Source organism: Leguminivora glycinivorella, chromosome 5, assembly GCF_023078275.1.
Source record: "Leguminivora glycinivorella isolate SPB_JAAS2020 chromosome 5, LegGlyc_1.1, whole genome shotgun sequence".
Classification (NCBI taxonomy): Eukaryota; Metazoa; Arthropoda; class Insecta; order Lepidoptera; family Tortricidae; genus Leguminivora; species Leguminivora glycinivorella.
In genome coordinates this window covers 13,564,502-13,589,835 of record NC_062975.1, presented here as the reverse complement: position 1 = coordinate 13,589,835, position 25,334 = coordinate 13,564,502, and the positions used below count along the sequence as shown (strand labels likewise).

The 25,334-nt window shown below is 36.6% G+C and overlaps 2 protein-coding genes across 2 annotated transcripts in view; both read left to right on the top strand.

The window, feature by feature from the left end:
• Positions 1-14,943, top strand: part of LOC125226355 (nuclear migration protein nudC) — a 50,911-nt gene extending 35,968 nt beyond the window's left edge. The window contains exons 5-8 of the mRNA XM_048130316.1: positions 8,260-8,448; positions 12,271-12,343; positions 13,437-13,566; positions 14,653-14,943. Coding sequence (XP_047986273.1) covers positions 8,260-8,448; positions 12,271-12,343; positions 13,437-13,566; positions 14,653-14,704 — 444 coding nt within the window. The 3' untranslated portion in view covers positions 14,705-14,943. The remainder of the gene's footprint in view (positions 1-8,259; positions 8,449-12,270; positions 12,344-13,436; positions 13,567-14,652) is intronic.
• Positions 14,944-17,575: 2,632 nt separating this feature from the next.
• LOC125226483 (protein odr-4 homolog) lies at positions 17,576-24,894 on the top strand. Its single transcript, XM_048130469.1, has 7 exons — positions 17,576-17,767; positions 17,869-18,070; positions 18,574-18,923; positions 19,331-19,510; positions 19,759-19,966; positions 21,630-21,806; positions 22,774-24,894. The coding sequence occupies exons 1-7, from the start codon at positions 17,672-17,674 to the stop codon at positions 22,965-22,967; spliced, it is 1,407 nt and encodes a 468-aa protein (XP_047986426.1). The 5' UTR covers positions 17,576-17,671; the 3' UTR covers positions 22,968-24,894.
• Positions 24,895-25,334: the final 440 nt, after the last annotated feature.

Here is a 25,334-nt window from a genome sequence, read left to right as displayed (position 1 = left end):
ACACAGATACTGTTCCTGAGTCATGGATGTTTTCTATTTATATAAGTATCTATTTATCTATATAGCACACATAGTACAAACTAATGCTTAGTTTAGGGCTAGATTGATTTGTGTAAGGTGTCCCTCAATATTTTTTATTTATGTCACATATTTTTACGGCCCTCGAAGAGTAACATAACTGGTGACTAAGTATACATAACTTATTAATATCTTCTTATTTAGATGTTTATTACGAAAATTTTAACTTTAATGGCAACAAAATGCTAAATATAACTTAAATCTTAATGATTTTCGGTTCACTCTTCACAGTTAAAACGAAATCATAAAAATGTTTTGATGTGAAATCTATTTCCTGTTTTTATTCAATTCAAACGTGTATAAAATAATCTTGTTAACAAAATGTTTTCGGTTTTCTTCCATATATATTATTTTTATCATAATACAACACGTATTAAGCAAATTATGTATAATATATTTTTAACTTGTACCATATTACGCATGTTCTAAGTTTAGCGACATATATGACGATAAAAATTTGCATCAAATACATGCGATTAAAATTAAAACCTGATTTCTAACCGGAACAAACAATTGGTCATCAAATAATGGTAACAAATAAATACAGTAATATTTGTGAAGCGCGTGTCTTTTATATATTCGCGTTTCGTGTTAGAGAACTACAAGCGATACAAATTTTCTATTTTATAATACATACGAATGAGCCAGCCCTTCCTACAGCCAGGATTCTGATAAAGACGAGATGCATCTTCTTTAAAAAAATATCTTGTCACCAAAGTTTCAACTGCTAACGCCACAAATACATGACCCACTTTGGATCTTGAGCAGCTAATTATTTTCCATCATACCAATATTTCATCGTTTTTTTTTGCATATGCCGTTTTTCGCCGAATTTCAGATACGATTTCTAGTATCCCTTTCTGCTGAAAAGCTTTTTAGTATTTATATAATAATAATTACTATTTATGTATTCAATACAAAACATATTTCATTACCGAGATGAAAGTTTTCATTCCACATTTTACTCGTAACTTCAGATAGTTACTTTTATGCCCTTATGAGCTTAGGTTACGACAAAGCTTTTAGAGTTCTGCAATATCTGGTCGCTACGTAATCTCTGCACGTTGTAACTTACCTACTCACGTATAAAACATGCCCAGTTGTGAGCTACTACATTTACCTGATTTTACGGCAGAGCCCATGGTCTCATCGGGAGCACAGCCATGTCGCTAGACCAGGCCCCGTAGCCGAATGGCATTTCTGCGACGCGAAACGCCACCGAAACGCCGCAGAAATGTAATCTGGCTCTGTCGCGCCAATAGCGATAGAGATAGACAGGTACGAAAGAGATATTATCGTGAGCATTTCGTGAGCGTTTGTGCATTCGGCTACGCACATAGATCCTCTACCATGACTTTATGACGTTACTCGATAGTAACCGTGTTTCTAGTTGTGGCACTGTTCGCTTTCTCCTTACAATGAATGAATTTTCGAAGGCGTTTACGCTATCGCGAAACATATGGAAAACTCATGGTAGCCAGTCACACAGATAGCGTACTGTACTGTGGTTTCATCTCCATCGTGTCGAAACTTGACAAAGTGTCAAACCATTAACTGTTAATTTATACAGAAGTGCATCTACACTTTTCATGTATCTTGATTTTCCTGAAATAACGCATGCTATATAAGTAAGTACACAGCTAGGCCAAGGCGTCTCCGTAAGTCCGTACATCATACCTACATACGTGTGAACATCTAAACACCTACCACCTACCCAACAATTTGCTACAATTACTGACTCATTCGTGTAAAACTAAATAATAACAGAGTTGATTGACATTTAGGTGTTACGGGTCTTGAGTAATATTTTATTTTTCTGAGTTTGCCAAATCCATGGCCTAGAGATTTTATACTAATCATAGACCTTGTGAGATACTTGAATCAATGTCTTTAAAGTAACGGTCCCAGCCCGTAATGGTTGTGTTGTTTTGACGTAGTCAATGACTTTTCCGTTTAATTTTATAGTATATGCTTCTGTTTTATGATCAAATATTTACGTAAGTCCATTTCAACAAGTGATTTAACTATTACATCACTAAACTTCAGAGATAGGCGAGTTACATTTTGCATTTTCATTGAATAGGCACCTACTGTTTCCCTGTAGAAAGTGTGAAATAGATTTATTAATATCTGGGCAACCGAGCTTCGCTCGGTTCTGTTTCGTATCCTTGACATGTGTCGCCATCTAGTTCAAAAATGAATAGTACCTAATTCGTTTTAGCCTTGACCTGTGTCGCCATCTAGTGTTTGCAATAAATAGTACTTACATCGACCGAAAGAATTCTGTCTTAACAGTACAACTACTGCACACGAGATGGCGCGCGAAGAAAAACGCATGAAAACTCGAAAATTCGCGTTTTCCGGGACCTAAGGATAAGTTAGACCGATTTTTCACCCCCAAAACCCCCACATAACAAATTTCTGCGAAATCGTTAGAGCGGTTTCCGAGATCGTCAGTGTAAATAAATAAATATATAAATTAAATTAAATAAATAAAATATTGCTCGTTTTTAAGATTAAATTGCATATAATATTTTAATAATATTCGTTAGCTGCATATGGAGCGGTAACTGTGGAAATAACTAGGGGAAATCTTTATCCTGCACTTGCAGTGTACATTTTGGCTGCTATGACAACTTTATCAATGATAAATAATTATGGACTTTATCCTTTATGTTTTACCTTGATGAGCGATAAAAAGTCACAGCTCCGAAAACCTTCGGTGATGATTTTCCACGAATTTAATATTGATCTTATTGGAATTCGAAGTATTCATATTTAGGATGAGTCACACGTAGGTTCTTTCCTAATAGTTTACCACCTCCAGAAAAGTCTCATTTGGAGTATGATCAAGTGTGGGCGAGTATTTAACTTACACATTCAGATATAACAAGCGACAGTGAACCAATAAATATTTTTTCTACTCCCGTGTTCTTATTCGTCATTTACAGTGTCGTGCATAGATCGTTAAAACCCTACATAATAGATGCCCGCCCCCGCCCGGCGCCCCGCGCACCCACGCATACAATATAGCTCTTAAAGCATTGTTAGGAAGCCTTTAAGGGATATAGCGGGTTCGCGGGGCGCCGGGGGCTGGCAGTGGGCAGCCGAGCGGGGGCAGTGCGAGCGACAGGGTGAGGCAGGAACAGAGGGGAGGCCGACGCGTCAAAATACAGGAAATAGTGCGAATTTCACGAAAGTTATTCTAGTAAACTATTAAAAAGTAAGTGCATGGTCGTAGAAAAAATATTGTATGCAACGGTGTTTAACTGAGTCAAAAATACTCGTGGCGTCTTAATAACAATTTTCGGCTTCGCCTCAAATTGTTACCCACGCCACTCGTCTTTTTTGGCCTCCTTTAAACGCCTGTTGCATAAAATACTAATCAATTGATTATACAAAAGATTTTCATGATTTTTTTTATGGGTTCTGTACCTATAAAGCAATTCTCATGCAAGACTGGTGCGATTGTAGAGAATCCAGATTCCCATTAAATCGGGGCCGCAATTAGCGGCGCGTGTGAAGGCACCCATTATAGCACAACAGCTTTTATTCACTAAGTATAAGTACCGGCTTTTACTCGAAGACCAGTTTAATATCCAGTTTCGCCATACAATGTTGTCAATGGCAAAGATCGAGCTACACAAGACACTGACACAAAGCGAGTACATACGTTTTATGTATAAAGCAGCACCAAGCCAATCTACGCCACTGACTCGCAAGGTTCGTAAGAGTAATTCATTTGGGCAACAAAAGATTGAAGGCTCGCTTAATCTCCCAGTCGCACGCACTTGTCGGGTTTAATTGGCTTGCAATTATATCATTCACTTACAAAACTTTACTCTATCATTAAAAATCTGCTGCAACTGTTCGTATTTATAATCTGGTGTTGACAGAAATGGTTTTTTAATTGTATTTAAATATTAGCCTTTTAAGCCCGCACTGTATGCTATGATTATCAACCAATTAGCCCCATACGTCTTTTTTTTCTTTTTTTTAACTTTTTTATTAAATAATATTTAAAAAGTTGGAAATTATTCAGCGGTTGAAAAGATAGAGGTACAATGAGAGCTAACAAAATAGTGCAATCACTTGCAAATGTGTGTGACTTGGACTCTCAGAACTTAGCAATTGTCATCTTTCCTTTTAGTGAATCCCATATGCTCCAAGGTCAGAATGAGACTAATTTGGAACCGGACAATGTTGCTATGTGGATACAACAAATGAATGATGATGATTAGCAGAACCATGCGTGGAAATAACTATAAAAACCGAGGCGACATAATATCTACAAATCATGTAGGCGTCGCCTAGAGTTATTTGTAAAATATGAAACGAATTGTAGATTATATAATTTTATTACGCGTACAAAAAAATATGGATAAACTTGTTCTGGATCGTGATTATTATTGTTACGTAAGTCAATATTTATTTAAAACAGTCATGTGACATTTGGCTGTTTTATCAAATTTCTTTTATAGCAACTTATTCCTGTATTGCAAAACCTTTTGTGTCGTCTCATTTATTTTAAACTACGGCATTGAACTGTGTCGCAACTATGTTAACTTAATATTTTTTATACATTACCTTTGCATAACTGAATAATGATCATGGCCAGTTAGAAATCTCTGTTGTTTTTGTTTAGTTTCAACGTCAATAGATATTCGTTAGAATGTGTTGATAAAATCGATTTCCGATAGAGTCCTTAAACTTAATGATCGGCTGTGTATAAAATTGGTTATCTTATAGACCTGCTATAATAAGATTTCGCAATATGGGCGAAGTCTAAATTTGTTCTTGTATTTTCTAACATGGTTTTCCAAACATAAAAGAGGTTGACAAACGAATCTTGATATTGCCGTTCGTTCTGATTTTAGTGTTTAATACTGACGCGCCATTGAATATCCTGCTACAATAATTACTGCTTGTTTTCCGGCGCAAGATGCCGCTTGCTTTGATACAGACTTGCCTTGACCGTCACTTATTTAGGCGCCGTTCAATTATTACGTGAAGACGGGACATCATTAAACAGTAATTTCATGATAATGAGTCACAAATCGTAGTGTCAGGTCCGGTCGCGACGGGAGTCGCGCTCATCGTCCTTGCCAGGAATGCGAGGTCAACACGCCTTCGTCGGTCGCGTTCTTTTGTGGCGTCCTCTTGTGAAACATAATTGTTGTTTTAACGCTCATTCCGTATTCTACACATGCGATTGTCGGTTCATGGGTCACACCTTGTGCTGTCCAAGTCGCGGCCGACTAACGCTAATGTGAAAAGTTGCACAGACGTCAAACTTTGGGCGTACTTCTGTCGCTTTTAGTCAAATTTGACCTGATAACAACATGCAAATCCAATGATAATTGCGGGTTATTCGTTAAATTGGTAATAATGGGTTTTGGCAAGTGGCACTTACTAAATTATATGCTTGTGGCTCTTAGGTATATGTGAACAAAACGGTGATAATGTATTGTAAGTTATTTTTAATTAAATGAAAAACATATTTAAATAAGATAGATCATTTTTGGTAAGTATAAAAAAAATACTAACTTTCTGTTAAGTAATTCGGTACGGCGTAAGTGTTTTTTTTTAATCGCATGGAAAGTATAGAATGTCTATGGCTCGCATAGCTACTTATATTGAAAATTGATGATTGATGAACGTAGCTTTTGTCAGCGGACACCATGTTTAAGTATTCAGGAGTTCTAAAAATACCATCGCTTTAAAAACCGCAACCATCTGTTTTGTTTACCTTTTATGCGATGCTCAATTTTAAACCTACAACAATTACGACTTGTACGTACGTTACTATAATGTCAATTCGCCTACGTACTGCTAATTTGACGTCAATTATGACTTATACAAACTAGATCGTGACGCAATATCGGCCAAATCGGTCGGGTCCGCTTTGAAATGCTATACCCTTATCCTTAACCTTTAAATACCTCAGCGAATTGGCCGTTTCGATTCGTATCCGCGACACGAGTCGCTGTTCAAACTGGAGTACGCACGAATACACAACCGCTATTGTGTGTCACGTCATTATAGCAGGTCTTGTACCTATCAATAAAAAATACAATAACAGTTGATATTATGTCATAGACTCCATAATGGATGACCACATGATGCTTTACACCTTATAGTCCCCAATCAAAATAGACGTCCTCATTTTAAGTCTATAAAATTACTTCAAAGATCCTTAGAGAGTAAGTATAGCATGGACTTGTGGGACTACTTTGTCGTCATCCAAATATGGGACACTGGACTGTGAATTCGTAAAGAAAAGGCAAACAAAACTAAGGTGCAACAAATCAAATCATCTGATCTTTTCCTTATGTAAACATTGTATACACCGGCCCTTTCAATAGTTATTCTAAATGTTAAATAAGATTCTTGATACAAGATTTAAATGGAAATTGTAAGAAACATTAACTCGGGTATTTCCTAACCGCGTATCCTGGTTGGTTTGCATTCAAATTCTATAATGATATCGCCTAAGTTGTTTCCGTTCCCTACATCCTTAATCCGCTTTGGCCAAGCTTCTTAAAGCGTAAAAAAATAATCAAAGGAAAAAGTATACAACAATATGTAATATATGTAATCACTACTAGTATAAAACAAAGTCACTTTTTCTGTCCCTATGTCCCTATGTATGCTTAAATCTTTAAAACTACGCAACGGATTTTGATGCGGTTTTTTTTAATAGATAGAGTGATTGTAGAGGAAGGTTTACATGTAGGTATAGTACCCGTGCGAAGCCGGGGCGGGTCGCTAGTCATTTATATAATTATGGTCCTACGTCTGATATAGGTACCTAGACAAACTTGATAATTACTAGCATAATAACATATTTCTTTTATTTTTATTGTATATTAAGTAATCAAAGCTTCAAATAAGGGCATTTTCAGAATTTGGGTCCAATTGAGCATTTCTTTTTTTTTCGCCACTTTTATGAAATGTGATATTTTGGAAAAAAAATGTGGTATTTCTACTCAGAATCACTAGCTTTTTCAATCCTAGTAGTTAAAAAAATTATCCCATGCGAGTTTTTCTTATTTTGTTACCATTTTCCGTATATGTTGTGTGGGGTAGCAAAAGAGGAAAGTAACAAAAATGTATGGAAATTCTGGGACACTTTTTGTCTCCCAGTGAGATTGAAAGTACTCGTGATTCTGAGTACAATTGACCTAAAATTCCCTAAAAAAAATCAAAATAAAAAAATGCAAAAAAAAGAAATGCTCAATTAGCAAAACTTGTTAACAAAACTTTACTCGCTGTCAGAATTTTTGTTAACAACTTTCGCTAATTGGAGGGTCCCAAATTCTGAAAATACCCATAAGTAAGAAACCGTAAAAGTAATAAAAATGGCCCCAGATAAACATTAAGATCCGTAACTGTATGTAATGTAGGTAATATTATATACCTACCATTTTCTAGGAAGACAGTGTTGCATCTGCTTATAAATACCCTTGAATGATATGTATAAAGGTTACCACACCGTTTATACACGTGTCATCACTCACTCGGGTATGTTTACATGTAAATCTTGTTTCTAAAATAATATCTAATGAATTGAAAAGTTTTCGACCTTTGATGCAACTACGTACCTATTATATTTTAAGTATCTGCTGACCATCATCATGTAAAAAGTTAATCTCTTGTCTTGTTTTCCTATCCTGTGCCAGCTCTCTGACTTTTCGATACGATAGGGCCCTTACTTTTTATACACAAGCTTTTATTCAACTTGCCTTGTTAGCATGTTAGTTTGGGTCAAAACGTAGAAGCTAAATTTGACCCACTTCCCGGTTTCCGATTGAGCTGAAATTTTGCACGCCAACGTGACAATGCAATACTATGGTATCATGTAGCTGATCTGATGATGGAGCAGAAAAGTGGTCATAGGAACTGCTATGAAACGTCGTATCCCCATCGAGTAAGAGGTTTTTAGAAACGTCTCGGAGAGCAGTAGATGACTGTTGAAAGAAAGGTACAGCCGACGATAAAAGCTTGTGCCAAAAATGATTTTTTTGCAAAAATAAACTATTTCTTCCATTTGATCCCTGTAAATAACTGCGTCTGGGCTTTCCAATATCTGTCTTGCGTCTTTGCGTACGCTCCTCCAGAAAAGTTTTGAAGTGGTCGTGTCCTATAAAATACTGACGTTTCATAATTTATTGTTCCCAGCTGCGAGTTCCACTCCGACAAGTGCTGAGACCCCGCGACCTTACCGTGGTGATCACCAAGAAGCACCTCAAAGTGGGCATCAAGGGCCAGCCGCTGATCATCGACGGTGAGCTAGACGCCGAAATCAAGATGGAGGAATCCACCTGGGTGCTACAGGATGGGCGCAACCTGCTTGTTAACTTGGAGAAGGTAGGATTAGTGTTACATTAAATCAGTTTTCACTCTTCGTGCTCGCGAAACTGAAATAAACAAAGCTCTGCAGTTCTCAAAAAGTTTGTACAAAAATTAAGGAAAAAGTTAAATCATTTGTTTTTATTCCTATTTTGTTACCAAGATTTATTGGATGAATTGAGATTTTTTTTGATGAATTGAAAACTTAGAAACTAGATAATCTTAATGACGAAATGAAACTTAGTACTTAGTGTTCTTAATTATAACAATCATCCCGTATATATTTTACGAAAGTTGACTTATATTACTAAATATTACTAACAAAACAGGATCAATTAAAATTTGCTGACGTGGCTATCTGGCTATGTACAAATTTTTTGAGAACTGCTCAGCTAATCGAAACATTTGACTGATCATACATTATGACATATTAATAATACCAGACATCGAGTAGTAACCATAGCCGTATTTGTTTAATCGGATATGGTCAAGTCTAATAACAAAAGGCCGCACAGCACCGCAACCTTGGATTTTTTCACGAAAGTGAGAGAGAGAAAAAAAAACTCTTTTCACCTCAGCAGCTGGAAAGAGCCTACTTTGCTGCTTAAAATCAGTGAGCAAAGTAGCTATTTGCTCACTGCACATAATTATATAGAGGCGTCCGAGGCGCCAGACGGGAGAATGCCACTATTTAGTTATGTACAGTGAAAAAATACTACTTTGCTCACTGATTTGCAGTGTGCAAATAGCTACTTTGCTCACTGATTTTAAGCAGCAAAGTAGGCTCGTAGCAGCTGCTGAGGTGAAATAGTTATTTTTATGCGTGTCACATTTTGGACTTTTACTAAATGTTTTTGAATCCTGCTGAGGTGAAAAGTTGTATGTGCGACATCAGACCAAAGTTATTTACATTTCGTGACTTTTGAATACCTCACTAAATTAGAATCATGAGCGCCCCGCCGGGTGTATTTATGTGCAGTGAGCAAATAGCTACTTTGCTCACTTAATTTAAGCAGCAAAGTTGGCTCTCTCTAGCTGCTGAGGTAATACGAGTTAAGTCCAAAATGTGACACGCGTGAAAAAAACTATTTCACCTCAGCAGCTGCTAAGAGCCTACTTTGCTGCTTAAAATCAGTGAGCAAAGTAGCATTTTTTCACTGTACATAACTAAATAGTGGCATTCTCCCGTCTGGCGCCTCGGACGCCTCTATATAATTATGTGCAGTGAGCAAATAGCTACTTTGCTCACTGATTTTAAGCAGCAAAGTAGGCTCTTTCCAGCTGCTGCGGTGAAAAGAGTTTTTTTTTTCTCTCTCACTTTCGTGAAAAAATCCAAGGTTGCGGTGCTGTGCGGCCTTTTGTTATTAGACTTGACCATATTCGATTAAACAAATACGGCTATGGTTACTACTCGATGGCTGGTATTATTAACATGTCATATGTACGATCAGTCAAATGTTTCGAAAAAATGAATATTCGATGTCATAAGCTTTCGACAAAACGTTATTTCGATGAAATAATGTTTCGATGAATTGTAACTTCGATTGATCAAGCTTTCGTTTAAAAGTAGATTCGACAAAACGTTTTCGGCGAAACAATAATCGGCAAAACATCTTTCGAAATGGCGTAGGTAACCCCCCATTTCGAAAGATGTTTTGCCGATTATTGTTTCGCCGAAAACGTTTTGTCGAATCTACTTTTAAACGAAAGCTTGATCAATCGAAGTTACAATTCATCGAAACATTATTTCATCGAAATAACGTTTTGTCGAAAGCTTATAACATCGAATATTCATTTTTTCGAAACATTTGACTGATCGTACATTATGACATATTAATAATACCAGACATCGAGTAGTAACCATAGCCGTATTTGTTTAATCGAATATGGTCAAGTCTAATAACAAAAAGCCGCACAGCACCGCAACCTTGGATTTTTTCACGAAAGTGAGAGAGAAAAAAAAACTCTTTTCACCTCAGCAGCTGGAAAGAGCCTACTTTGCTGCTTAAAATCAGTGAGCAAAGTAGCTATTTGCTCACTGCACATAATTATATAGAGGCGTCCGAGGCGCCAGACGGGAGAATGCCACTATTTAGTTATGTACAGTGAAAAAATGCTACTTTGCTCACTGATTTGCAGTGTGCAAATAGCTACTTTGCTCACTGATTTTAAGCAGCAAAGTAGGCTCGTAGCAGCTGCTGAGGTGAAATAGTTATTTTTATGCGTGTCACATTTTGGACTTTTACTAAATGTTTTTGAATCCTGCTGAGGTGAAAAGTTGTATGTGCGACATCAGACCAAAGTTATTTACATTTCGTGACTTTTGAATACCTCACTAAATTAGAATCATGAGCGCCCCGCCGGGTGTATTTATGTGCAGTGAGCAAATAGCTACTTTGCTCACTTAATTTAAGCAGCAAAGTTGGCTCTCTCTAGCTGCTGAGGTAATACGAGTTAAGTCCAAAATGTGACACGCGTGAAAAAAACTATTTCACCTCAGCAGCTGCTAAGAGCCTACTTTGCTGCTTAAAATCAGTGAGCAAAGTAGCATTTTTTCACTGTACATAACTGAATAGTGGCATTCTCCCGTCTGGCGCCTCGGACGCCTCTATATAATTATGTGCAGTGAGCAAATAGCTACTTTGCTCACTGATTTTAAGCAGCAAAGTAGGCTCTTTCCAGCTGCTGAGGTGAAAAGAGTTTTTTGTTTCTCGCTCTCACTTTCGTGAAAAAATCCAAGGTCGCGGTGCTGTGCGGCCTTTAGTTATAAGACTTGACCATATTCGATTAAACAAATACGGCTATGGTTACTACTCGATGGCTGGTATTATTAACATGTCATATGTACGATCAGTCAAATGTTTCGAAAAAATGAATATTCGATGTCATAAGCTTTCGACAAAACGTTATTTCGATGAAATAATGTTTCGATGAATTGTAACTTCGATTGATCAAGCTTTCGTTTAAAAGTAGATTCGACAAAACGTTTTCGGCGAAACAATAATCGGCAAAACATCTTTCGAAATGGCGTAGGTAACCCCAGCTAACAAGTCAACTAAATAATTATAAAAAATAGTAAAAAGGCAAAGTAATAGGACCACATATATGTGAATATTTCGAGAAATAGTTGATACCTACCTACACAAATAACTTGAAAGAAAATGCCTCGCTATGATGATTAATAAGCTGTGTTAGTGGGTGACGAATAGCTGTCAAGAGGTTAAAGAACTAAACAAATGGAAATAAATTGTCTTCAAATTGGTTGTCTGTCATATCTTGATCTTTACTATTCTTCAATGTCATAAAACGTTTTAACGTTTGGACTTTTTGATTGAAACCGAATAACGTTATATTTGATTGTAATAAAATTATAAATGCTTAGCATGACGATAGCATATTCTTAATTGATGGTTTCCAAAGATAAAAATGTTTAACGGGAATCTGTGACGTTCGCTAGCGACTGTAACAGAATTTTCGATAAACTGCTGGAGTATGTAGGTGACGGCTTGAGAGTAGGGAAAGTCATCCAGTCAAGTATTCAAATACTATTGTATTCCAAGCTCTCCAAATAGCTTTAACATTTCGCGTTTTGTCTAAAAGCCATCCTCATTAGTTTGACCGACCTTACCTTTTTGTAACCGCTAAGCGCCGTTCCTTTGGCATGTTTTACAAAAATACTGGCATACTACTTATTTTTAATTAACTTAGAACACCTTGTAACACTTTACAGTGAGACTAATTTATTTTGAACGTTACACGCAATTTACGCGAAGCAAGAGTCTTCAATCAATTTTAATGGTTAAGTTTACGGTTAGTAACAACACCGTTATCTTGTTTTAGGTGAACAAAATGAATTGGTGGAGCAGATTAGTCACGACGGATCCTGAAATATCTACAAAGAAAATCAACCCAGGTATGTATTTGTATAAAAAAATAATACCATCTTAATCCGTGTAATCATAGTAAATGATTTCCAAAGCAATTTTAGAGTGCTCGATTTGCCAAACTTCTGAATACAAACTTGGATATGGGTACTCAAAATAGTCAAATATCCATTCAGAAAAAACGACCTCCCACGGCAGTCAAATCCGCAAAGCGACTTTGTTATGGAAACTAGCCTGGCAGGCTTTTTTATATGTCATAATAACTAGTTCTTAATTACATACCTTATATTATCTCAACCGACAAAGTAATTATGCAATAATATTAGTCTCTGTTTATTTTCAATACTGGGATTGGTTTAGACGACGGTTGGTTTGTTATCTTCTTTTTCTTCGTCGAAACGTTGCAGTGTTAAATAATTAATAAGTAAATATTATGTATTACATGACATGAGCGAAGAGAATGCAGCTCTTTGAGATCCACGGATACATGATGACCGACATAGGGGTGTTCCAATCAATTCTCGCGGAACACCTGTCAAAGACTGCTGAATTTGTTTATAGTTTCTTTTATAGATAAATATACAAATTCGGTTGTTTTATTTTCTACTTTTGTTTTGACTTATTTTTTAATAATAAGTTTGTAAATTTATTGTTAATAATGTGAAGTGGCCTAACGGAGCCGACGTAGTCATATGGACCAAGCCTCCAAAATAAATACAGATTTAAAAAAAATGAAATTCTTATGCAGATAAACGGAGTCCCACGGTAAGCTCAAGAATGCGTTTGTGTGTAGGTACCTACTCAGTCAAATTATACACAATATATAAATACCTAAATACATAGAAAACATCCATGACTCCGGAACAAATCGTCGGGTGACAAGCAAAAATTACTAATCAATCTTGTTTTAATACTACTTCGGTTCGAAATGACTGACCTGACTTGGCAGTACTTACTACTTAGTGACTTTTGCTTATTTCCCGACGAAATAGTTCTGCTCATCATAGAAATAAATTCCCTTAGGTACTGGATTTGAACCCAGGACCATTGTATTTGCAGACAGGGTGTGACCACTAAGTAAAACCGGTCTTCAAATGACAGATGATTATGTTATTATTCCAGAACCGTCTAAATTATCTGACCTGGACGGCGAGACCCGCGGGCTGGTGGAGAAGATGATGTATGATCAGAGGCAGAAGGAGATGGGGCTCCCCACCAGCGATGAGCAAAAGAAGCAAGACGTACTCAAAAAGTAAGTTACTGAACAACCTGCACGATTGTCAGCTGATTAAGAGTATACATTGTAGGTAATGTAGATATGTGCTAAACGGGTATCTCTCTTTTTTTACCCAAAATGTGCAAGGTATATTTAATAACAAATTGTAGGTAATGTCACAGTATAATAAAGCGTACTATAGTACAGTATGGCCACTCCCACTCCCCGCTGAAAGTGCCGCCCACCCTCTCTCGGCTACGTAACAGTTACCGCCTGTCAAAAACGCGAACAGCCACCTGTTATATTTCACCCATACAAGCATAGTACCTACACGAGCTTAGACTGTGTGCTAGGAACGCGCCTCTTTCATATATTTGATCGCCAGTGTCCGAATGTGGTAATGTAGATATATTTACCAAACGGGCATTTCTCTTTTTTTACCCAAAATATGCAAGGTGTATATAATTAGCTACTGTCCGAGGTGTTCACCTACCTTGCACTATAACATGGAGTTCTTCAAAAAACCGGTAATAAGGGTTCTCTAAACTTTGTTAAGCCATTTTCTATAGCACATTTAAATGCAATATGAGCATAAGAACTAGCCTGAACGAATGTAATTGAATTAATGATACGAAGTCTATATAGTCGTTGAATTTTTTGATAAAGGCCCTTAATTCGGAAAACTTCATTTTGAGTAGTCAATGGGGGTGGCGCGAGTCATCGGAATGCCAATGTGGCGTCCCGGATCAGACAGTACACGACATCTTTGAGTGTCCCATCACCAAATTTAGCGGAGAATTGGCAGATCTTAAGAGCCTATCGATGACCGCAAATACCGCAATCGATTATCTGAAGTCTGATATTTTAAGCATTTAAAAGTAGAGAAACGTTTTGCCATACGATAAATAAAACTTCATTTTGAAGCATTTTTGTAGATTAACATTTATAAATATTATAGTACATTATTTTAATGGCTTGGGTACCTACACCGCTAGAACTACGAATGCTTGTTACAGTTGTTACTATGTTTCTACCGAGGTAATTGCCGACCCTTTAGAAACCTTTCAGTTAATTACTTTTGATATATGGATAATAAATATATTAAATCGTTCTTTATTTCAGATTCATGGAACAACATCCTGAGATGGACTTCTCAAAGTGCAAATTTAACTAATTTAAGTTAATATAATAGTGTCTTATAAGCACATTTTATATTTATGTTCGTCATGTTATGGTTTATTACTTTTTAATGCCATATATGTACATTAAATTACATGCGAATTTAGTTCCTTATCTATCACAAAAGTGCTGTATATTTTAATTTAATGATACTTAACTGAATCTAAAATGACTTTATTGCGCGTTTGTATTTGTCTATCTGATCTGACTTTCTTTGAGGTTATGTTGCACCAAATCTTTTCTAAACATTTTTATATTAAAGGAAAAAAATGGAAAAATTTACGCTTCCGGCGGGACTTGAACCCGCACCATTTTTGCAATCCGTGCAATGCTCTTACCAATTGAGCTACGGAAGCCACGCCGGACTTCGCAAATCTTTCCATGCCTTTCCTTTTGTACACACGTCTTGGGGTGACGTCTAGCGCCATCTACCGACAGACTATTACATCTTGTAATGTTGTCTTGTAATCTTGTATTGTTTTTTCCTTTAATATAAAAATGTTTAGAATCGTTAGCAGACGTTTCTGCTTAATAAAAATTAATTCAAATCTTTTCTTATTATTAACATTGAACGATTTACGTAACAATCAAAAACATCGCTTACACGCTAAGGTCACTAGCACAAGCGAGCGAATGTTACTTCATAGTGTGATCGTTACTTTGACCACGTACGCCATAACACACACAGGATTGTGTTTATGGCACCGTGGACACTAGTTCCAAGTTCCAACCACTTTTAGTTCCTGCCGTAAAAAGAGTCAAGGCGACATAACGCTGCTGGTTAATCAGTCTGCTAACTATGGATGGTGCAACTGACCCTTAGTATTCAACTATTCATTAAGATATACGAACAATATAAGCAATGACGAGATTATACCTATAAATAATATTAATGTTTTAACTTCAAGGAGCAAATCGAGACATTCGATTAGTCCTAATAATGATGTGTCTGTTAACTGTGGTTGATACAACTGGCCCTAACTAGATTTGGTTCTAATGTAATCTATTTATAATATGTATGGGTAATAAATAGTCAGTTATATAGTATCTTAAATATATATTTAAGGAACTAAATTCTTTAGCTAAATAAATAACCCAACAAGGTTATATTGTCATTACGATACTGATAACTTGAAATAAATACTTCAAGATACATAACATTGTTTCATTCATATTTATGTTTGTCACCGTCAGGTAAAAAAAAACATCTATTATATATAAATCTATTTATTAAAATAACTTGACAAATCAAGTGTGAGGAACTCTTTTACTATTTAAGTGTAAAAGACTGACTACAGATGTTGTGCATAGGTAACTTCCATGATATTTCCTCGGAAATATTCGTATTTGTCATGCTAGTTCGGTTGACGTTAGTACTTCTTGTACTGAGACTGACTGAAATAGCATGAGATGTTCGTGAGTTTCCGTAAAAATACGAAGAAAAAACATTTCGCACTACATCTGTAGATGACTACAATGAGTATTATAATAGCACAGTGTGTGGAAGGGAAATGTTATCCATTATCATATAAATCTGCAATTTCTATCATCATCCTCCTTGCGTTATCCCGGCATTTGCCAATTTCCCCAAAACTGCAATTTCTATGATATTATAATGTTCGAATAAACAATGCATGTCTTCCACTGTGCTCTATCAATAACTTCATTATAATTATAAAACAAATCTATGTGAAGAAGCTAATTTCACACGTTAAGAACAATTTAAATCCCCCTTTAGGTCTATAATAAAACGTAGTGATTCAATACTCTTTGATATCTGAAAGATAATCTCAACCTTTTAGCCAAGGATGTATAATACGGGACAGACAAAGTCTACAATAAAGCGTAGCGTAGCCTTGAAATTTATGGGCGCTGTTTATTCGCAGCCTGGAAGTGGCCAAAATCATATTTTCCCCAAATATTTTTGCGTATTTTTTTGTTGTAAGAACAAATGACATGCTTGTTTATTTTAATATCATGATATCACTTCAATATATGAATAAATAGATTTGTAGGCATCATCAGTGTAGTTATTTATGATAGTAGGTGGCGCTAAAAAAAACGGGGTACGATTCTTAGTATAAAGATTGAAAATCCTATATTTAAAAAAAATATCCTTATAGCAGAATGGATTTACCCAAGTTTGAAGTTAAGCGACAATTAAAATAAATAGTGGTTGTTCTACAGGAAATAACCAAATATCTGAGACTTTATTGCTATAAAATTGCATAATTGACGAAATACCAACGACTTCATAAAATTGCATTAAAACAATAAGTACTTATTCATTATACATTCAAAGTACCGCGCAAAGGTAGCGCCACTAATCACTATAAACACGCCGCCGCGATATGAACGCCTGTGACCAGGGTGCGTAGCCGAATGGCACTAACGCTCACGAAACGCTCACGAAACGAAACGCTAGTAGATATCTATCCCTGTCGCTCTTGCGTATTGGCGGGACAGAGCCGGACTACGTTTCGTTTTCGTTTGGCGTCGGAGAAATTATGCCATTCGGCTACGGGGCCTGGCTACTTTAATCGCTGAGCCCTACAATTTTCAAATTTGCCGCCTTTTTTTACTGACAAGATTTTGTCGACCGTCTATATTTTTATTATGAAAGATTTGAATAATTAAAAAAAAACCCTTCAGTTGAGTATTGGTAGATTTTGTATTGACTGGTATCCCCAAATTTTGACAGTGACATTGGCAATTAGTGCGAGCGAGACACCAACCCACAGAACACCCTCCAACTTTCCCCTCTCACGTGGTCACGCACTTTGGCCAATGTACTCAGTCCGGTTAATTTTTAGGTTCATGCCAACTTGTCAAATGTTCACTGACAGTGACAGTTGAATGTATTTATGCAGCGGTGGCAGGCAAGGCATTACAGTGAAGTGAAATCGAACCGTCAAAAACATATTGTTGATGTAAAACTTCATGAAATTATTGTAAATTCATCATGGTTAGAACAGTGTATTCCCCTGAATACTGCCTTCAGTATCTTGAACAGTATGCGTCAAAAGAAACTTTCGTGATTGGACTTATTCTAGGTCAGGCATGTATCACAAGTTTGTAATCCTCGATAGTTAAGTAATTAAATAAGACTACGCTGTTTATAGAGCAAAAGTACCAATAGTAATAAATATAAATTTACAGACGACAGATTCACGTGAGAATGTTATACATTTGGCTCGTACTCCAGAGGAGAAAAGTCAAGACAATGCTGCGGAAAGCGAGCCATTCTCAGGCCCTGACAAGTCTGAGGTTGTTAAGAGTCTGGCGGGAGTGTCGGAGGCGTGGATAGCAGACCACGCTAAACATGTTACTAGGATGCTGCCCGGAGGGATGTTTGTTCAAGGTATGTTTATGCACTTTGGTTGTAATATTTTAAGTGTATGAATTGCAAGGTGACCTCTGAAATGCAAATTTAGTTTAAGATAACAGTATAAAAAACAGTGTTTCGGGTTTTAATTCGATTTTTTTTGGCTTTTGTCCACTGTAGTGACAGTCAAATGATAAATTATTCAGCATATGGTTTGTACAAGGCAGTGTATTGTTATGAGCTCTTAGAAAAGCATAAGCTAGGCTTTAGCTATCTGTACAGAATGTTCGAAATAGAGGTAAACTTTCAAGTACCATTTTGTATAAATTTATCTGTCAAGTGTCGAGATTGAATTTTTGGTTTATGCTCTGTGCTTTGGTTTGGACCTGGTTTGTGCTTTACAGTTATTTTTGTTTAAACAGGGTGTTATATGTAGTACAGTTGTGTATTTTTTGTTATGTTAGACATTATAAGCTAGCTAAATCCTCAAAAACGATAATTTACTGCTTCATTACAATTTAAATACACATCAATTACAGGTATATTCATCACAAGTGACGAAGATATATTCGATGATCCGAACTGCTTCAGCAGAGTCAAAGCAATATTGAATTATACATACAAGTCGCTCAACACGAATCCTCTCATGTACGGTAACTGCCCTGGGGTAACAGAAAGGCTTGTCCTACACATGTCGACTAGCACAAAAGTTCTCACATGCAAGAGTGTGGAAGTGGGTTCAGTGAAGAATGTATTGACTAGGCCTGTTGATTGGAAATTTTTGCCGAAGCCGCAGCAGTGGCAGAGGCTGGACTGCTACTTTGAATTTGATGATGTTTATCCAGTAATTGTGAAGAAAAGTGGTATTTCTGTTAAACAACAATTCCAAGTAAGTTTGTTTTCAATATTTTAGTTGTATAAGTATGGTTTTGCAGATGCAACAAAACGTAAAGTTTATTCAAACAGTTTTCTTAGGGGATAGAGATGTAGAGATTTTGTTTAGCACAGTTGGCACAGTCGGACTGGTTACAATATTAATAAACTAAGCTTGTGCAATCAGTTGTTACAATTACATTCCTATAACTAAATTATTAAACTCAATTGGCATTTATTAAACTCAATTGGTTGGAGCTGCAGGTTCCTGTCTTGTCAGCATTCCCTCACTATTTTTGTCCAAAGCAGGACATCTGGCAGGATAAAACTTTGAAAATACATTATATATTTTTTATATATAATTTAATTCAGAGATTTGCCTGAAATTACAAAGTTACCTTAAAACATGTTTTAATCTTCCAGCAAATATTGGAATCAGCACAGAAAACAATAGAGTCCAGCGTTATGTTCATAGACGGAGAGCTAAAGACTGGTTCGGAAGCTTTAGAGAATTTGAACAAGAAAAAGAAACCAAAAACAAATGTAAAAGTCACTCAGCAAGAAGCGCTGAAATCCATGCAAGTGTCATTGTTTGTGCCATTTGTAAGTATTCAATTACATTTTCTAATCAAACATCACTAGTGACATCCTATTCTTTCTATGACAACAAGAAGTCATTTCACCATTTTAATACTACCTACCTGCTTACATTTTTTTTGCAAACTGGCAACCCACTCAGCTTCGCATGGGGTTTAAAATTTTAAACATAGAAATGGATCTGAAGTCAATTCTACAGGAAGTTACACATGTCTAAGTTTGACACAATATTACAAAACATATTTAATTTTCAGGAGACCTGTCTCCCAGAATCTGTCGAGTACCTAGAATGCGATGGCAGCATACACTTCAGTGGTGTCGTCTCGTCCAGCGTATTCCTGTACCCTAAAGCGACGGTCAGTGAAGCCATATCCGCGGTCAAACAGGACATAGTGCGGTCACTGGCTTCCCGATTCACTATGCACTGTGATGCCTTGATTGATGACAATCTATTGCCTGAAGGTAAGAAAAAAATATATGTAAACCGTAAATGAACAATATTTGTTCCTCTGTGATATTGTGTTTATTTATTTTTATTTATTTATTGTTATTAATATACAGTGACAAACTTATATCTAACATATAGTCCCACAAAACTCTGGAACAGAATGAGTTTGTCTGTGGGATCAACAGTCTCTCAATTACATAAACATAATTAAATTAACTTAAAGAAAAATCATTAAACTTCTTAAATAATAGATAATATAAATTATTATAATATATATAGGAAATGTTTTTTTAGCATAGTTTTAAATTTGTTTGGGTGCTTTTCACTTCGGATGGCTTCAGGTAAGCTATTGAGCAAATATGGAATACGCTTTTTTAGCGATCTGTCACCAAAATAATTATGAATTCTAGGCACAGATAGCTTACCTGTAGTCACCGACTTAGTGTAATAGCTGTGCCCTATAGGATGTATTGATGATGTATGATGTGTTGTCGGTGATGTTATGTTGTCATCTTGCTATCAGACATGATTGACTGGCATGTTGTCTTTTTGGGAATTAGCAAAATAATATCTTTCTTTTCAGCATGTTTAGTATGAAATTCTGCAAATTAACGTAACGCTTTATCCTATCCATTATTACACAGTTTTAACAGGGACAAAGAGTCCCTGTTAAAACGGAATAGAATGAATACCTAATCTATTTTACCTAAAATAAGAACTGTGCGATGTACAAGGAGTGAAAAATTGTTTAAAAGGAACCTAGATTTAAATACACGAATGAGTCATAAAATAATTGCAATATGTACACATAAGTACATTACCTACATGTTATGGGATCAACAAAAAACTAATTACCAACAAATTGTAATTGACGGTATTGTTATCATAAGATCTAAACTATGAGTGATATACATTAGGTACATAAATTAATCTTACATATGTATATTACTCATACGAAAGGTAGGTTTGGTCGCCGACCTCTATCAAAATCATACATAAGAGTCTTACGACACTGATCGATGGCTGGGTCAGGTAATCTAGGTTTTGCGAAAAAGTAAAAAAGTCTTGACATACCTTATCTTTAAAATCAACCATAAAAACATATGTGGGTGTGTCCCCAGGTGTTCAAGCTAACATACTGTTAATCATTAATCATGGGTTTTTGCTTGAAGCGATGATTAACTTTGACGATAGTTTAAAATATTTATCTTAGTAAAATCAGACGAACAATGTTTCATGAATGTAGCTTAATTAATTATTTACCTATGTTGTTTTGTTTACTGTGCATGTGCACACCTAAAACTGTAATACTAATGCATGCAACTCAGGCGAACTAAGATAGACATAATATATTCAATTTTAAACTAAAAAAAATATGTCGTGTTTTGGTTGTCTATATTAAAAGGTACAACTACAAAGATCTGTCTGAGGACTGATCAGTCTTTTAATCGACGCTTGCTGCGAAAGTACGCGAAATGTTACTTGAGTTGATTAAAGAGGCATATTTTAAGGATTAGGCACCTCTTTTTGCCGCTCCGAGCCCTTTAGCCCTGAATAAGCACATTTCCTACAAAACCCTGGTGGCGGTGTTGTCCATCTTTAAATAATTGCTACGTAGCAATGCGAACTGAACGGAGACGAAATCGCCCGGACACTAAATGTTACCTATTTTTCCAGAGAAAGTCTGCTTCAACGAGCCGCCCCGAAGAGTCCTAGTTCCCGTAGGCTCTCTGTTCCTGTGCGACTACTTGTTCCCCGGCGAAGCACCGGCTGAGGCGCTGCTTTCCGTACGGGAACTGCTGGACCTGCAGATCACTGAGGCAGACGTTGTCTGCGACGTTGAGACACCTGCAGGTAAGACTGCTTCAAGCCTCGAAGAGTGTTGGTTACTGTAGGCTGTTCCAGTGACTACCTGTTACCAGGATAAGTATCTGCTGAGGCGCTCCTATCTGTACGGGAATTGCTGGACCTGCAGATCACTGAAGCAGACGTTGTATGTGACGATGAGACGCCTGCAGGTAAGTGTGCTTCAAGTGAAGAGTGCTGGTTACTGTATGCTGTTCCTGTGACTACTTGTTACCTAAAGAAGTATCTGCTGAGAGACCGTGACGCTTCTAAGGGAACTGCTGGATTCGTTTTAAAATATCCAAAATAGAAAATGTTGTAAATCAATTTTGATAAAAAAGTAATGCGAGGCGTAGGCCGACCGTTATGTTTTTATCTTCATGATTTAATAAAAACCTATAGGTATACGTAAATAAACGTAAACGAAAAAATGACATCAGAATGAAAAATCGCTATTACAGGCTTATAAAATAATCATAACCCTTGTACTTTTACTCCGACCTCGCCATTATGATAGCGTTATACGACCAAATATCCACTTTTATGACAAGAATATTATTAGACAATGGCTGCCGAAGAGAATGAACAGCTTTTATTGAATCCTGTTGCTTTTGCATTCAAATGTACCGGTTTCAAGGAAAAGGTACATTTTCGGTTAAGTTAAGGACTTTCTAACAGATTATTCGTAAGAAAATAATTAATAATACATTTTGTCATTATGAAAGCTACCTACTCCATTAACTGCGGAATTTCGTCGCCCGTAGATACGCCAATGACATACCAAATATGTGATTAATGCCAGCCTAATTGCACAGAATATTTAATAGTAGTAGTACAGAAGGCTCAATCGCGGAGTGAGCGGCTCCTGCTAATAGTCTCATCATCACTCGCACTCAATTACATAGGTATTATGATGGTTACTTTTTTTATGTCCAAATTGAAAATACCAATTCTAATACAACCCTTTTATTTCCAGATACTTCAGAGTTTGATGCCCTCGACCGAGATGCCAGCAGCGAAGAGCTCCTCGCAACTCCCCAAGAAGCCAGCCAATTCATGTACATAACCGGCATTTGTTTCGCCCTGTTCGTCCTTATAGTCTCCATACTGGTGCACTATTACGACACGATAGTTCTGGTCTTGAGCAAGCTGGCGTCCAAGTCTAACTAATTCACTAGTCTAAGGGCCTACCGCGAACCAATCATAATTGGAGTGAAAAAGATGGCCGTGGTAGGCCTTCTAAGCCACAGACAATACAGACAACGCGTTCTGGTACGTTTAGAATGAGCCCGAGATCACTACGCATAGGTGAAATTTGACTTGTGTAATCAGCACAACGAGTTGTATTTTTACACCATTTTATACTAAATACAACATCCCTGTTGACCTAAAGCTCAATCTTTAGTAATATTTTTTGTATTCGAGTACTACATACTTGCAACTAAAACAAGGAGTCGCGCTTCCGAAGTTGCACAAGAACGCTTGTGTGGTGATCTCGATTGTCATTCCTTTGTGTTCTGTCTAGGAGTCTGTGGTCTGTCAACTCGGTACCAACTAAGCAAGCGACAGTGTATAATAGCGTTACCATGAACGTCAAACTCTTATGAAATGAAATCAAACTATGGTACAGCAAGAATCATGAATCCCCGTCTCGACGCTACAGTCAGCGTTCCTGCGTGATCCTGTGAAATGTGGACGTTAACAGAGTACCTAGCTCCGGACACTGTAGTATATTTATATCCGATTCGGTACTGACTTAGCTCATTCTGGTTATGTGACCGATGGTGACAAAACGATTAGCGATCAATTTTGCTTAAATGAATGCCACGTAATAAACGATTTTTAAAAGGCGAACAACGAACCTGCTTTTGACTTTGATGATATAACCAGGCATCGTCAATTTTCTAGAAATTTAGGTGCAGCCTTGTCGCGTTAAAGTATGTTCGAATCTAGCTGGAATAGTTAGAACCTGAAATGATCGCATACCTAAAGAAACGTTTGTATACACTCCTTTATTTCTACCATGCTGCACCGAAATGGCTAGAAAATGTACTCTGTCTAATGTTGACATTAAAAATCACGATAACAAACAAATAAAAACTAAGTTATAGTCAGAAATCGCTCTTACAAAAGTTGCAAATCAGCTATCGTTACTTACTAATCGCTGTTGCTCGGTCAAGTTTATAAAGCCGTATTTGGGAAGTTTCAAACCAATCTGCATTCCATTAACTTGTCGAATATTGAAAAATTCATTCTCTACGTAAATTGCGGTCTAAATATCGTTCCACATTTAAAATTTTACAAGGGACAAGTCAAATTTGAAGGACGCTTAAGATTTCTGCCGTCGAGGAAGAAATATTTCTGTAGCCATAGAACACATAGTCTTATATTAATCAGAGCAAATTAGTTTTCTCGCTCCACTCGGTGAATGATGTCTTTATCGCGAAAAAGATAATCTTGCATTTATTATTCAAGTGAGTAATTAACATAATAATTAGTTATTGATTGATTGATATGCGTAACAACGTTTTAATTTCATGGCATTCGTGATGAGCTTAGGGACCCCGTAAAGTAAAATTCAGCTGAAATATTAATATATGACCGTTTGCTGCACAGTCATTCCTTTCTTTTACTGTAACTTGAACTGGCATGAAATTAAACCGCTTTTACCGATCAGTATTGATGTGAGAAGAATTTTGTATAATGTCAAATTTGAAGCCATAACATTGATAACATGTATTTAGACAGACTAAGAACTTATAAGAACTATATTTAGTTGATTGAATGTTCCATTGAATTATATAGTAATGTACCGAATATAGAAAAGCAATTCATAAGATCAGTAAAATTGGGATATAAAATCTAATACTATCACTAAGGCGTTGATAAAACTTGAAAAACAACTCGTATGTTACTGATACAGATTATCCAATGGAATAAAATGAATTAATTTTATAATTAGAATTAGAAATTTTATTCGTGTGACAAGAGTTGTGTAGGTAATACGGTTATATTTTTATGGCTACTTTTTATGTACAGAGGACAGAGGTTGCTGCGTTGAATTGTGTAATATTACTTATTAAATAACATTTGTTGATTACTTGTTTTATTTACTTCTTGGGTACCTTTAGTGTAAGGCCTGAGTGCGCGCCATGCCGCGTGCTGCAAGTTTTGAGACAGAAGTATATGCAAGAAAGAGATGCAGATATTTGCCACTCACTCTTACCTATAGTGGCGTCTCAAAACTTGCAGCAATAACTTGCTGGTCTAAACTCAGCTATAGAATCGAAGCTCATACAATTGTCCTGAGTCGACTCTGCATAATAGACATGCATGGTTCACACTCCGCCCCGTTGTACGCCCAATATGAGTGTGCACTCGGGCCTTAGACCGTTTTCACATTATCCGATCCGATATCGGATGTCGGAAGAATTTCAACAGAAAAAATCCAAGATGGCACCTGTAATGTATGGGCTATCGGTCCGACATCCGATATCGGATCGGATAATGTGAAAACGCACTTACACAGATTAACTG